We start from the raw sequence: 16767 nt of genomic DNA, 5'->3' as shown, positions 1-16767 counted from the left end.
TTAGCATGATGTACTAAAATAACTATACATTAACTGTATACACATATCAAAAGATTAGTGCTGTCAAATAAATTAATCGCGATTAATCGCATCTAAAATAAAAATGTATGTTTACATAATATATGTGTATATATCACGTTTCTTAAATATATACATGCGTGTGTATTTATATAACCATACACAATGCACACACATATATTATGTAAACACAAACTTTTATTTTAGATGTGATTAATAGTGATTAATCAATTTGACAGCACTAAAAACTATATATATATAGACAAACAACACAATTACAAGAACTTTAACAAAACTGTACACAAAAATTAGTAAATTTTTACAAATAGTAAAAAAAATGTTCAAACTATTAATATAAACTATAAAAGTATCTCAATGATAATAAAATCTAACTAAGTTTTTCATAATTTTGAACATTATTGTTAACTAAAATGTATTTTTGTCAACTAAATTCAGAATTTTAGAAATGCATCAGAAGGCAAAATCTATGATTACAGTAATTTATCAATTTAAAAATCAGTTTCCATGCATACCTAATTAATTTCAAAATTTCAATTCATTGCAATGGTTTATGCAAAAATGGTTTACAAACAAAGAAGCTAGCATGAACAAAAACAATGCCCACTGAATGACTGTACATCTATCATTGGAGGCCTTGTTTTTATTCACAGCAAATAAAACATTGTCCACTATGGTCGAGCTCTCTGTATCCTTATAATACGCAATTCACCTTCATTTCTTTCTCCTGAAGACACATTATGAATAGTAATCGACTCTAGATAGCCCTCCCCCACGAATATCTCCAATGAAGATTTGTGATGGAGAACCACCGATAACGGCAGAGAATTAGTCTAGAACTGTGTTTAATGTATGTCCGGGAAACCAAGCCTTGGTATATTGATTTCACAGTGAGGAGATATACACCACAGGCCTTCATTTATTTACTATGCTTCAGAGAAAAAACAAGAGAGGGAAAAAGAAGACAACAGATGACAAAGTCATCATTTAGCTGATCTTAAACTGGAACGTGATTAAGCATTACATGATCATCCTTCCATAAATGTCACCCAAAAGCCTTGGGACAGCTGCATATGATTTCAATCAGCAATGAGAGAACATACTATTTTAATTAGCCCAATGAAATTACTAACTGTGGCATAAATAAATGCATCAAACAGATGAGGGCTTTTTAACTTTTTCTTTTTGATTCAGCAATGTTACACTTTGATTTAGGAAATTTGCCAGTACTTGGAACTACAGCCAGAAAGATACTCTACACAAGTGTTTAAATGCAGACATGAATGCCTGGCCAACGAACTGAAACAGCACATAACCTCAGTACTCAAGGGGCAATGGAGGCATCAATGTGTTATGATTCAGCTAGCTAGCTATAAACACGCTTAATGGTTGTTGACAGATTAAACTGTTGTTCTGCCATGATGGTAGTTGATCTGAAATCAAAAACTCACTGTAGTAGAATATCATTTAGGCTAATGACAACTATAGCGCCCCTTGTGGCAACGCTGAAAATGAAACACACTTGATGAGCTACACTAACTCAATTTTTGTTTTCGCTGTTTCCAAAAGTGTCACAACACAATATGTAATTGAGTTTGTGTAGCAAGGAAAGTTTACTCGCAATCTGTAGCTATTGTTCGTTTTGGCTAAATTCATATATAAATCAAGCTAATGACGACTCTAGTGCCCCTTGTGGTAAATTAAATGCACACATTAAGTTACGCAAACTCGATTTTGCATGTCCAAAAATGTCAAAACGCAATATGAAAACGAGTTTGCGTATTAGGGAACATTTATTTAAGGGGCCAATAGCGTTATCAATGTATTATGATTGAGTTAGCTACCTATAAACATGTTGATGGATTAACTAACTTTAGCAAACTTGCTCAGCCAAATGATCTTTAAACTGTTGTTCATGATAGTAGTTGATCTGAAATCAAAAACTCACAAGAGTAGAATATAAATTAAGCTAGCGACAACTATAGCGGCCCTTGTGGCAACGCGAAAAAAAAAAAAAAAACACAAATTTTAGTTTCGCTGCATTTCCAAAAGTGTCAGAACGCAATATGAAATCGAGTTTGAGTAGCAAGGAACGTTTACTCGCAATTTGTAACTATTGTTCGTTTTACCGAAATGCTGGCAAATTCATATAAATTCAAACAAACTCATTTGTAAGTTTTCGTACAATCTGGTTACACCCCTGATGGTTATTGTTTAGGGGTGGAACTCCATGCTTATGTGCTTTGTTCTGCCATGATAGTAATTGATCTGAAATAAAAAAAACGGACTTAAGTAGAATATAAATTAAGCTAACGACAACTATAGCACCCTTTGTGGTAACACTGTGTAACTTATCGCGTAAATTTCATTTTCAAACTCGATATATTGTTTCACTGCATTTCCAAAAGTGTCAGAACGCAATATGAAATCGAGTTTGCGGATCAAAGAAACATTTACCCAAGTCATCAACATGTTATGATTCAGTTAGCTATCTATAAACAGATGGTTTAATTTTTAGCAAACTTACTCAACCAAATTATCTGTAAACTGTTGTTCTGGCATAATAGTAGTAGATCTGAAATAAAAAACTGGCTGTAGTAGAACATAATTTACACTAACGACAACCATAGCATCCCTTGTGGCAAAGCTGAAAATTAAACATCAAGTTTGCCTAACAAGGAACATTTACTCAAGGGGGCGATCAACATTATCAACGCTTTAGGATTTAGTTAGCTACCTATAAAGATATAATGCCATTTGTGGCAGCACTGTTTTGCTGCCTTCTCAAAAGTGTCAGAACACAATATGAATTCGAATTTGCGTGGCAAGGACATTTGCATTCACATATTTACGTTAGAGTATGTTTTGGCACCACTTGTTGCAGCTAAGCTCTATTTCATTGGTCGATGAGATCCCTGCAACAAGAAGTGCTGCCAAGCTTGCTCTTGATTTGTTGTTTGGATGTGTAATCTGAAGGATACCACTTTTAGGACATTGCAGCATAATTTGTTTACTTTTCGATTCTTTTCGTGCCAGACAAAAGAGTGCACTGTGTTTTTCGAGAAGACATATTTGCAGCAACGGAGACCCCTGTGGAGCTCAGACCGGTCTGTATCCTTCTGTCTGGCTCTGGTCCTGAGGCCAAACTCTGGGAAAGGCCCAGAGACCTATTAGCAGGCCAGTTCTGAAGAGAGCTTTGTCCCACTAGAGATTCATTTATAGAGACAAAGAAATGCCAGCAACTGTGTGTATTTGTCCGTGTATGTGTTTTGTAGCTCCAGGACCTAGAGTTGGCCGAAGTAGGGAAAAAAATCCCATAAAAATCATCTCATCAGTAGCTGACACACTGTTTACTAATCATTGTGACATCTACATTGGGCCTTTCTACGAGAGATTGTGCCATGTTTAGACAATTGCACTCGCTCTGGGGATAAACAGAGCTAGCAGTAGAATTTAACATTGTAATATATCCAGATCATTAATACACATGATGCACGACTTGTCGCATTTAACAATCCATTTGTTTGGAATCATCAAGTCTTGTAGTGATACATTCTGTAGGTTTCTAATCTGGGCTTTTGGATTGTAACCTAAAGGGTTTGTGAGAAAGATTGCAAGAACAATCTAATACAGAGGAAAAAAACAAACCCAATAGTGACAAAAATATCAAGAAGCATCCACCAAATCTAATAAGTCAACAGCAGGGACAACGGGAACAAAGAGATTCGCTCACCTTGCCTATGATGCTGCCAACCTCCTGTGAAAAGAGAAACAAAGCAAATGTCAGCTTATTGATTACCGAGCTCACTCCTCGCTTATCTGTCTGTGGGTTTTGATGAGGTAGGCTGGGTCTGGAGTATCTGTGCACTCGGGATCACGTGGAATCATATTAGACCAGGGCCTTCCAGGCTTCAGAAGTACCTTTTAAATGTCCCTTCTAAGGTTTAAAGTCAACACAAAATGGTGTTCAACACCCATTTGATTTATGTTACCAAAAAGTGTGATATCTAAGAACAAAACTTGGTTTAATCCATTGGGAAACGGATTGGATTGTGAAAGTTGTCAATGTGGTGATGTGAGCCAAAGTCATTTTAAAGGTTGAGCATGTTTTAATTACATTTTATTTTGATTAAATATTAAAAAGCCAGACTTTTCTTCTTTATAATAACATGCACTGATTAACTTCTCAAAATATGCATTGATTTCATATCGACTTTAGTTAAAGGGATAGTTTACCCAAAAAAATTTATTCTGTCATTAAAGGATTAGTTCCCTTTAAAATTAAAATTAGCCCAAGATTTACTCACCCTAAAGCCATCCTAGGTGTATATGACTTTCTTCTTTTTGATGAACACAATCAGAGTTATATTAATAAATATCCTGGCTCTTCCAAGCTCTATAATGGCAGTGAACGGCTATTATATTGCTGACTATGCAGGCCTCACTGAGCCTTTGGATTTCAACAAAAATATCTTAATTTGTGTTCCGAAGATGAACGGAGGTCTTACGGGTGTGGAACGGCATAAGGGTGAGTAATAAATTACATTATTTTCATTTTTGGGTGAACTAACCCTTTAAGACTTGTATGGCTTAATCTAATATAAATGATGTCTCTTACTGAAATATGTAGTAGAAAACCCATGAAAGATCCACGTTATTTAAAAAATCCATTATATATTTGGACAATGGGCGTAGAATGGTTAGACAATCGATGACGTAGAATGGTTGCACTCCGCAATCAACTGGCGCTACCCGTAGCTATTTTTATCACAACACAACTCGAAAAATGTTTCAGAGTTAAACAAAACCAATTAATTGCTTTTTAATTGCATTTAAAACACTCAAACACACGTGCCCACAAACTCACAAACACAAACAGATCGGCGAGCGTGCACACACACAAACACATCTAACAGACTGCTCTGTCTCAATCGAGATGTGTTATGGGCTGCCCTTGTCAGTCTCCACAACAGGGGCTGAATCGCCCCCCATACCCTTAAATTGGGCACTATTTGAGAGGACAGCCATTTGTAGTGGTGCACGAAACCATAGTGGACATGTCCGAGTGCACTCATTCAATTCCACATTGCACCGCAAAAACGAGTGTACAGCCGATGTACACACAGCGGCTGTCCGACTTCATGCACTCGTTTTCATTCACTCCTTCAAGTGAACTGTATTACTGGACAAAAGTAGGGAATAGTGAATGAGGGTTTAGGGGGCGATTTCTGATTCAGCCGGGAGAGTGCTAGCCTGCCGAATCGTAACCAGGTGACAAGTGTGTGTGTGTGTGTGTGCGCGCATGCCGATCTTTTGGTTGGCGTGTGTGTGTGTGTGTGTGTATTTGTGTGCACATGTGTTTGAGTGTGTTTTAAATTGTTTAAAAAACAATTATTTGGTTTTGTTTAACTCAAGTTGTGTTGTAGTAAAAATAGCTACGGGTAGCGCCAGTTGATTGGCGAGTGCAACCATTCTACGTCATCCACCTAGAATGCAAACAAAATGGCGCCGCCCATTGTCCAAATATATCATGGATTTTTTATATAACGTAGATCTTTCATGGGTTTATCAGACAAAATTTATGTTATATTAAGCCATACAAGTCTTAACACCAGGGGATCCCTTTAAGTGGACCAAGAGGTGAGCCGAGTGAAAAAGGACCCAGTTCTATTTACGTTCACACTGTCCCAGTCCCTGAAAGAGGACTTAAGAAGGACTGTGGTCTCAAACCTCTTTGTGTTCATACCGTTGCTTTTGGATCTAGTCCAGTTCAGTGTTTGATGGCTGACCCTATGGCCTTCACAATTTGATCCCATTCACTTACATTATATGTTCCCAACCAAGGTATTTGTTTGTAAATATTATTATTTATATGCTGTTGTAAAAGGACATTGCTTCAAATGCTGTTGAATGAGCTTAACTCTAAGTTTATCATTTGCACAAACATATACATTTTGTTGCAATACTACTTCCATATTCTTGCACTTATCACACATCCACCTTTGTAAGTTTTTTTTCCTTGAATATTTTTTTTTTTATTGCAGAAGGCAATGATAACATCAGCATAGAAAAAACAATAGGACAAATACAATAAAAGAAAGATGCAAATTAAACTGCTTTCAATTTTCAGGTAGAGTAAGTATACCTAAAACTGCATTCAAGTAAGAAATGTAATAATCAAATGAAAAAATAAAACTGTATATTCTCCACTGTATGAATAAAACATACTGATTCTACAGATTCTTATATTCAGCTGCTGTCACTTTAAGAACTACAATAATGCACGGATCCAATATAGCCTACTGACACACATACACGATTTGTTTCATTCACCTAAGACAAAACCAACTGTTTATGTGAACCTTGTGTGTTTTAAACACTTTAAACGCAATAAGATGCTGAAGATAATTTTGTTTAGTACATGCGCTGTGACAGCTGGCTCGAAAAACCCTTTTAAACTGGCAAGCGCACAGCCGTGTCTAACGGTTTGGAAGCGGTTGAAATTACAATGTACATTGTGAACAAATAATTTGCAGAGATCTACCAGAAAAAGCAGCCATGATAAACAGCCGATTTGTAAGGATGCCTTCATAACCAAACTACATTGGAATTCGCAAACGGAAAAATCAAGTTAGCCCGGACTTCTTGTGTTCACAACGGACATTTTTAGCGAACCGTACTGTTGGCTGAAAGCAAACCGTGCCCAGACCACCTCCTGAGATGGTCTCGGTTCAGTTCGCTTTAAAGGGGTCTGAGATCGTTTAGAGTGTTCACACATATGGGCCAAAATCACACAAACCACAATCAGACCATTGAAAAGGACCAAGTGTGAAAACACCCTTAACCTATAAGTATGCATATCAAATGGACATAAAAATCAGCAAGACTGTGAAAATATTTTAGGAACGATTGACAGGTGGCTCAACACAACCGCAATTTGTAGCTATTTTAAGTTTTGGTGAATTGGTGGCAAATTCGTATAAATGTGTATAATCTAATTCATACGTACGATCTTTTGGTTACGACCCACTGCCAGTTAGGTATATACGGCTGGACCTTCATGCACTCTTAAAACCACATTTTTCTTATTGTGAAGAACATTTTAATCTAAAGAACTTTTTTTCCACTATAAGACGACTTGTGAAATGGAAAGATTCCATGGATTTCATGAAACTGTCAATGCCAATAAAGAACCTTAATTTTTGAGAGTGTTTACTTCTTTTCCAAAAATCATACTTTTCTGTACAAATCTATTCTATGAATTCCAACAAAATCGGTACCTCATAAAACAGTTATGTTTTCTCCTGAGATTGGGTTGGGTTGCTTTTAGTTTGTGAAGTGTTATAACTGGCTAGAGCACAGAAAAAAAGTTTATTAAGCTGTGACATCATGTACGAATGCTCCTAGAAAAGTTTTCAGCAAGGATGCGTTTTAAAGTGCCAAGATGTAAGGCATCATTTAAGTCTTGAAGGATCTCTGTTTATCCTCATTGAAAGATCAAATCGCAATCTGTTGATGGAGAATTAAGGTAACATAAATTGGCACATAAATCATATAAATGTGGCAGTTTATTAATGGTTCATTAGGTTCTCATTGGTTTTTCATGACTGTTTTTAATGACTCGTTCCTTTTTAGAGATATGCAAATGAGAAAGGAGTTTTAGGCACGTGGCGGGAAATCTGTCACTGGCATCTGGCTGACAGTTAAATGAACATGTTGACAACATTGTAATGACATGGCAATGAAATCTACAACCATTTGTTTACTAAGAACTTAAATTCAAGTAGCTTAAAAACATTTGGTAAGTAAAATACGTCGAAGAATCTAGTTGCAAATAATAAGGGCATGATTCTCACACTGTTTTTCACTAAACCAACACATGGAAGAGTTATCAAATTAGCTATCATTAATCAAAAAGGTTAATATGTAATACATTTACTTGCACCAATATATCAAAACACAGTAATAAACAGTGATATATTATGCAAACAAACAGTTCATTATTTTTATCAGATTAATTGAAACTCAGTTCAAAAAGCTGATTTGCGCAAACAAACTCTCTGTTCCCGATATATCTGCATGCTGAGGTAAATCAGAGATTGTATTAAAACATCTCTGTATTAACAGGTTCAGCCAGTGAGAGTAGGTGTGAAACTAGTCTACTGACACTGAGTCTAAGATGTTTTCCTAAGAAGTTTTGGGTCAAAGCAGTTTTGAAATGTACATGTCGATGTCGGGTTCCTACTCCCCAGTGTCTTTTTTCACTGAAAATACTAAATGTTTGTGGTGTCTATGTGTGTTTACCTTGCCGTGCATGAGCAGCCGGAGAGTTAGAGTGACGTTCATGCCTCCATCTCCAAAATCCTGCTCACAGTTCATCCTGACGTGGGATTCAGACCCAGGGAGACGCATGAAAGATGCTCTACGTATGATGGAATGGGCAGGGAGGGGGGGGAAGCAGGACTCTCTCCTTCCACTCACCACTCTGGAACGACAACACACAAAACATCAATAACATCAAAAACCTAAATAACTTAGTGCCCTTATTATGCTACTTTAAATATTGCACATTTTGTTCTGGAGTCTCCTACAATAGATTTACATGCATCATTGGTCAAAATACACTTTCATTTTCTCATAATATGGATTGCACACCACCTAATTTCTCAAAGAATTTGAAAAGGTATTGGTCAGACGGCACAGTTTGTTTTGATTGGTCTACTCTGCTCTGATTGGTCAGATGGCCCAGTCTGTTGTGATTGGTCTACTCTGCTCTGATTGGTCAGATGACCCAGTCTGTTTTGATTGGTCTACTTTGCACTGATTGGTCAGATGACCCAGTCTGTTGTGATTGGTCTACTCTGCTCTGATTGGTCAGATGGCTCAGTCTGTTGTGATTGGTCTACTCTGCTCAAATTGGTCAGATGACCCAGTCTGTTGTGATTGGCCTACTCTGCTCCGATAGGACAGTTGTGATTGGTCTACTGCTTACTGCGTGTGCCGGAAACAAAATATCCATTACCATATCTGTATTAGTGATACAAACAGTAACAATGGCATATTTTTTTCCATATCAATTCCTGCGTGAGTCCTCATCCTTTTGGAAGTGCATGCAAAGTGGATTCGCAACGCAGAAAACCGCATCTTCTCGACATCAACAACACGAACCAAACTCTTCCAGGCCTCAGCTACAACTACAGTGTTTGAGGGTCAAAGTAAATGTTGATCACGGATTTGTTATAGTGTTACGTATGTATGTAACAGGAAGTGAGACTGAAATTACTTACGACTCATTTTGGCAGATAAGAATCAATTCTTTCTTTTAGGAGACAACTTTATTTGCTGTGGACTTTGATCTTTGACCTTTTATATTACACACTGCATGAAAGGTAATATTTAAAAAGTATAATAGGGGCACTTTAACACTGGAACAAAATTATACTTCTGTTTTATTTAACGTGTTGCAAAAATGTCAACTACTTCTATATTTATGGCCATTTTGCCTTCATTGGGACTAGAATGGATGGGTGGGATTGGGAAACGACCCCAAACTAGATTCAAACCGGTGTTGGTTTCTGTTTGCCTTGACGGGAGTCTGTGTGTCTCACAGTGGTAAATAAGACGATCTGTAATAGCCATGCCATCTGCTCTTATGTGCAAAGTATTCAGTTAAGTGAGGACAACCATGACAAGTGAATCCAACAATGCCTCAGCAGCTGAATGATGACAGAGGTGTTCTGTTACAGTCGCACCAAAGTCAGTATCACCAATTTAGCCAATCTCACAAAGCAGGAGAGGATGACTGCAAGTGCTTGTTGAAAGTATCCCCACTACATGCTCCACGGTTTTTGGTGACGGCCCAGAAGTGAAGTAAGAGGTAAAGCTCATTTCAGCAATTTCTTTCTTTTTGATACAGGAAATTGCAGGTTTTGTGCACCCATGCCTCTACATGAAAGAAAAACCACAGGCTCTATTGAGACAATCTGATGGCTTTTTTTAGGCAGTGTGGTGTAAAGAGCAGAGGCAGATATTCAAGATAGCAAATCTGAAGTTATATCAAATTAGCCATAATAATTTTATAAGCATTCTACAATCCCAGAATCACACATATCAACAAGAGAGCTGATTTTTGGAGGAAGGAAATCAGTCATGTGGTGCGACCATTAAAGTCATGGGATCCAACCAACACTATGAATAACAAAATAAATAAAAAATAAAATAAATAATATTATAGAGCCTTATGACTTTTTTTTAAACCTTTTTTTTTAATGACAAGGCAAGGTTATTTCAGGTTGCAAAATGTCATGTGGTGTGTTCGCCACAAAATGTAATGATAGAAAAAAAGAGTTGATGTTGAGAAAGAAAGAAAGAAAAAGCATTGCAAAATGTTTTGCTTGTAATCTCCTGAGGGATCAGAATCAAGCTTACTTAGCACTCAAAAATTTCCGTCAGCTTCTAAACGTTCCCAAAATTAAACTGCATGAGTTATAATTTAACACTTGATTGGCAAGTGTTGTTGAAGCTTTAGGGTGAATGAAATAAGCTCTCTGCTCTCAGAGGAATTGCTACATCAGACGTCACGAGTGCTAAAACAGCGACATCACAGCATGCTAATGGCAAATTTTGGTTGAGCAGTTGATGATCCTTAGAATCAGATTCTCCAACATCTGCTCATCGTAACACCACCCAGATTCACCCACGTTGCAGTTTTCTGAAATCTGCCGACAGGTTAATTAAAGCTGCTGCTGTTGTGGCCGCTCAATTACAGGTGTGGGTGTGTGTTTTCAGATAACATCGGAAGACATCCAAGAATTCGACGTCAGTCGGGGCTCCAAAAAAGTAGGTCAGAAATCCAAAAAGCAAAGCAAAAGCACAGGAGAGGCATCTATGAAGCTGTCAGCTGGTTGTGTAGAAGTTTGGCAGTGTGTCATTTGGATAGTCATGTCCACGGGAGGTGCTGGCGTATGCATGTCATTAGTGTAAAGCGATCGCTACTTGTGCCTGTCTCGTTTTCTTCTCTTCCCCCAAGGCGATCCACCAACCAATTAGAAGAAGAGACAGCGAGATGAAAAGGAGAGAGAATGTGCCCACTGGTTTGCACCTGTGGTCACCGGGATTTTGCCAAGTTGAATGTGTTTCCAGATTTTCTGTTGGTCCTGACACAGCATTACTGTTTAAGCAACTCCTAAAGGCCTAAAATGAACCCTATGGAACAGGGTTATTGACATTATTTGTGAAACAATTTGTGAAAATTGTATTTTATATAAAATTAAAATTACATTTTGTTCCAAGGCAACAATCCTCATTTTTATTTAAAGAGTGTATTTTTGCAATTTTTATTAAAACAAAAACTAACTAAAATGGAACACTAAAATAACACTAATATGACATTTGTTTTATTTTTTTATTTGATAAAAAATTCCAAATTCTATGCTTTCTATTTCTATTCTGTTTTGATGGTTTAAATCAATTTGTCTAATCAACAAAAATCTTAATACTAAAACTTAATACTGTATTCATATTTTTTTTAAAGTTTAACAATATTGCTCTATGAAATGTTTTCTTTTTTTTCTCCAGAAATTCTGTTGTCGATTTTATTTTTACTGAATTCAGTGTTTTATGATTTAGTACAAATTTAGTATCAAAAATTGTGGAAATCAATAATACAACTTTTTTTAATGTAATCAAATGACATTTTAACAATTCCTTTTATTTTTTGACAAACAAAGTACAGCACAGGTTTGCTGTTCAAATTAAAACCTGGGTGAAAAATGTTGATAGTGTGTGATATTCCTTCAAATAATTGTTTAAAAAAAAGTATTAATTTTATTCGTACAAAATAATAAATTTAATTTATTTGTTTATTTGGATAGGGACAGATACAAAAGACTTGAACATTCATCTGATTTATGCATCATAGCGTTTTTAGTAAAAGCTAATTCACAACACTTGGCCCTAGAGTAGAGTACATTCTACTATACAATATGTCTGTCATAATTTCTTTAAGTTAAACCAGACTTTTATTTTGGCAGGTTGTAGTTTGTATCTGTGTGTATCTAACGATAGTTGTCTTTTTTAGCTTTGGATTTGAAGTTCATGCCCTTATGTATAGAGACAACAGACACTGAAAACACAACTAGCTAGCGTGCTAGAAGATGATGTGTAGAAGACGAAATGTGTAGAATGTGTAGAAGACGAAACTGCACTGCTCATTCAGAGAGACTTCATATTTAAATAGCAGCCATTTTGTAGTTTAACATCCACATACCCTCCATACCGTGATTAAGTAAACAGCCCTATGTTTGATTTATTAATTAAAAATTTTGCCAAATTCTACAACATTCCATGTTATACAATAAATTCAATTTTTATGAATGGATTCTGTGATGCAGTCCGTATTTTGGAAATCACAGGCCTCTAATCATATCATAAACCTAACCATAATCACTCAGAAGGAAATGATAACAACTAAAGTCAATATGCTAAACATTTTACTAAGATATGTTTATCAAAGCTGTGGTAACTCACTTACTGTAGCAGAAAACATGAACATGAAGGAGCAGAATGTAATCAGGAATACATTTGTCCCATTGTACGTTTTTCAAATCAGATCTTGGAAATGAATTGGCTGCTTCTACAGATGTCAACTTTTAAATAGTCTGTGTTCCTACCTATTTAACCAAGAAATTCAACCAAGAGAGATATGCAAATTATGTTGGTAGGTATTAAAACTGCCTGAACTTGTTTGAATAAAAAATGCAGTGCTGACTGTTAAAGCTCCCTGTAAGCCAATAATCAATAACATCAAAGTGTAAAAGCCAATCTAACTAAAATGTTCTATGACTTTGGCAAAGGCCCTTTTGGGTGTTCACTTCCCCCATCCACCCACAAGCACTAAACCACAGTCCTAAACCTAAAATGAAGCCAGAAATGTTGTTCCTGGACCAACAAGGATGTTTATGCAGCCTCCTTTTTATCTTTCTACTGTAGGATTATTTACACCTGTATATCTAAGAACCTGTGGCAATATTTCTGTTGGAACACAATCTCCCATCTAATTAATTCTAATCACCTGTAAATCTCTCTTCTCTTTATGTGTAATACAATGCCACATCTAACGAAGACTAATTGGCAGTGCTAAATGATGCTTCACCGCCCTGTAGTGTGTGAAAATATGGATTGTCAAGACTGGCCACAGTCAATTAAAGCAGTGTTTTATATTCTATAAACATGCCTCACAGATACTACCGGTAGATTATTTCTAAAATAAACTCTTATTTATGTCCATAATAATAATGCGTACAAGTTCAATGAATTACAAAATGTAAGTCAAGAAGTTAGTTTTAATGTTTGTAAAGGTGCAGTTTTTTTCACTCATTTAAATATAAATCCTTGCAATCGTGGATTTCGAGTGAGGGCGGAAAATTTCACAACAGTTTTGCCATGCGCAGATTTACCGTGTTGACCAACAGAGAGCTGCATGATTTGAAAACGTGTGAATGGTGCTTAATGCAACGCTACACTATTGATAATATAAAAATGACCTTTTTTGTAAACTGAAATTTGGGAAAATTTCGCTAATGTGGCCACACCTTAAATCAAATATTAATTTCTTCAATATCTGAAGTTTTTAGCTCTTTATTATCACCCAGATTTATCTTTGTTTGGACACAGATTTGAAAAATAATTTATGATGGATTTTCTGAATAAGGTGTTTGCATGGCCAAAAATTCTGATGTTACTTGTGTTACTTGAACTCTAGAATCCGGAATGTTGGCTTAATCTGATTATAGCGATCACGCTAATGCATTTACATGATGTTTACATAACTAGAATATGACCAAATTCTGATTAAAACAAAAAAATATATACATGTTATTTGGATTTTAGAAACTGGAATGTTGGCTTAATCTAGTTATAGCGATCAAACTAATGCATTTACATGATGCTTACATAATCAGAATAAGACCAAATTCTCATTAATATTAGAATTTCCAGTAATGCTTTATTTTAAGGTGACATAGTTACACGTTACTACATGTAAATTATGCATAATTGCAAGTAACTGACCCTAAACCAAACCCTAACTCTATAACAAGTACTTATTTGAGTAAGTACAATGTAACTATGTCACCTTAAAAAAAAAGTTTAACCGAATATCCTTTAACATGCAAATACAGCAATTGATGATACCATAAGGTAATACTATCAGCAATACCATGGTATTTACATGGTACCCCAAGTTAAAGATTATCATGATAAGCATGTCTAAACATTAAAAACAGAATCCCTTATGTGTCCTTACATAAATGTAACATGTAATATTGACCACATGCCGTGAGCTAGTATCCCAAATGCACAAGATTTGAGTGCATTTCAGAGCACAGCTTGAGATCGATACACGCTCCTGCACTGACATTAAGGAGCACCTGCCCTCATGCTGGGATGGTTTGGATATGAACACAAACTCAGGATTCATTCAAAGCATCTGTATGCAGGGAGGCGTTCTAGGTCACAACAGAGCGCTGCTATTTGCATTGGTCTGGTTCGCTCTTTCGCTCTCTCTCTCTTCTTCCATGTTTGACACGCAGCTCAAATACACACCCTGCCAGTCAAGGCCGTACACGCTAATGTGTCGGTTCACTGCGTGCTTGTCCCACAGCTTGCTACCCCCCTCCTCCTCACCCCGTCAACATTCATAATGGCGCATTCCGTGAATACAAGAGCTGTTACAGGAAACCACCAAACCGAGAATGGAAGGGGTGCCCCAGACAGGCCTTAATGATCACTAGGGCCTTGATGAACACTTGGGAATGATTTCATTCTGCATTGTCAAGACAAGTCACCTTTATTTATATAGCGCTTTATACAATACAGATAGTTTCTGCCAATCTCATGTTAATCTTGAGTACCTATAGAGTAGTATTGCATCCTCCGTAGTTTTATCATATTTATAAAAGACAGATACGCTGTACCGATTGTTTCCGAAAACAGCAGAGCTCGTGGAGACGTGCAGTGAGCGGAGCTAAAGAGTCTCGAGCATACACACACACACACAATACATCATGGCATTATACCCTGGATAACTTTCGATTCACTATACGTTTGTGTTGTTTACATTATATGCACTTACGCGCAGATTGCCAACAAAACACAGACATTTGATGCAGTTTCACTCATGACCGGGAACAAACAAACACACTTGCAGAACACTTGCTCTGGAAAAACAAACTGCATCCACTGTTTCCTTAACGCTGGGTTATTTGGGAAGCTGAATCAGGTTATCTTTCTCAGCGCTGCCGACGGCTCCCATAACCCGAACGAAGCTCGTTGATGGGCCGCTCTTGCTCTCACTCTGGTTGGTGTGCGAACACGCTCATCCGGGAGAAGTGCCCATACAAGGAATTCCACCCTTTATGATGACATACAGGGCCATACTCGAAAAAAAACTTTACGAGACTCTTTTGAATCCTGAAGGAGTGTATTTGGCACAGAAATACTCCGTCATACGTCCAACTTCTTCTTCTTTTTTGTGTGGCCATGTTAAGCATGAGAATCCACTCTTTACCAGTGTAAAAAAGTCAGAATGCATGAAATGGCATGGAATTATAAACACCACATAGACATACAAACAACATCTCTCCAAGATCAGTCGACCACTATTTAGAAGTGGCCTACGAAATTTCACTAAAGTGACTGCACCTTTACTTTAACTGCATTATGTATCTCAAGCTACAACAAAGCTATAAAAGTAGTCTTAGCAATAAACTGCTCCTCTGGGATTTTTCATCCAGACCTGGTTTGAGATAAACTGAGCTCATACACTGTACCCTCGACGGTTGTAGAAACGAGCTGGATTAATCTCAAATTTGAAGGACTTTCTCGGACGTCCATCAGCCCACACAACAGAATTTCTATTAAACCCAATGACACTTCGTCTCAGTGTACATGAATTATGGAACTGATTTCGAATACTTGTAAGACGGGGTTAAAACCATTCTTTAGATCCCCCTTCCTCTTTTTCCCAGTGACCCACAGATGACTGATTCACCCTTGTCCCAAGGGTTGTTAGCCAATATCGCCATCACTCCACCAAATCACACAGACAAGCTTCCGTCTCCATAAACGCTGTGCTGTCCTTGGACTGGACGCCTTATTAACATCACACAAGGGCTGAGTTAATGTTATTGTTGGGTGAATCGCTTTGACGATATGAAAAGAAGCTGTTTAAAAGCTCTGGACAACAATGAGCCAGCAGGCCTTGGGTAAATAATATTCCCCATTGCAAAAACATTTAATTTGAGTCTGAAGCATTAAAATGCATGCAGATAGTGTAATATATATATATATATATATATATATATATATATATATATATATATATATATATATATATATATATATATATATATATATATAACATTCAACTGTTTTATTTTTATACTGCAGCTAGTTTTCATTTGCAGATCCTAAAAAAATCCTAAAAAATGTTTCATTAATTAAAAAATTTGTTCGGAGATCATGAATGCATAGGGGAAAAAACCAAGCGAAAATACTTAATAAAAAATAAATACATATATAAAAAATACATTAGCACACACTTATGTATTAAATAAAAAAATATAAAAAATACATACAAACTGCTCTCACTGATCTGCAGCTTATATGTATCTTTATTTCATGTATTTTTAATGCAATGCTTGTATATAACCCTGATCTGTTATCCATCCC

General features: G+C 36.6%; 1 protein-coding gene across 11 annotated transcripts in view; it reads right to left on the bottom strand.

Moving 5' to 3' along the window:
- pcbp4 (poly(rC) binding protein 4) overlaps positions 1-16767 on the bottom strand; it is a 101354-nt gene that overhangs the window by 39273 nt on the left and 45314 nt on the right. For all 11 annotated transcript variants that reach the window (XM_079808403.1, XM_079808400.1, XM_079808399.1 and 8 more), the window contains exons 2-3: positions 8341-8521; positions 3770-3793 (exon numbers count right to left, since the gene is read on the bottom strand). In XM_079808403.1, the coding sequence (XP_079664529.1) occupies positions 3770-3793; positions 8341-8448 (132 nt within the window). In that variant the 5' untranslated portion in view covers positions 8449-8521. The remainder of the gene's footprint in view (positions 1-3769; positions 3794-8340; positions 8522-16767) is intronic.

The sequence above is a fragment of the Gobio gobio genome (assembly GCF_949357685.1).
Source record: "Gobio gobio genome assembly, chromosome: 24".
NCBI classification, from domain to species: domain Eukaryota; kingdom Metazoa; phylum Chordata; class Actinopteri; order Cypriniformes; family Gobionidae; genus Gobio; species Gobio gobio.
The sequence above is the reverse complement of the archived record's forward strand: the minus strand, read 5'-3'. Positions and strand labels throughout refer to the sequence as shown.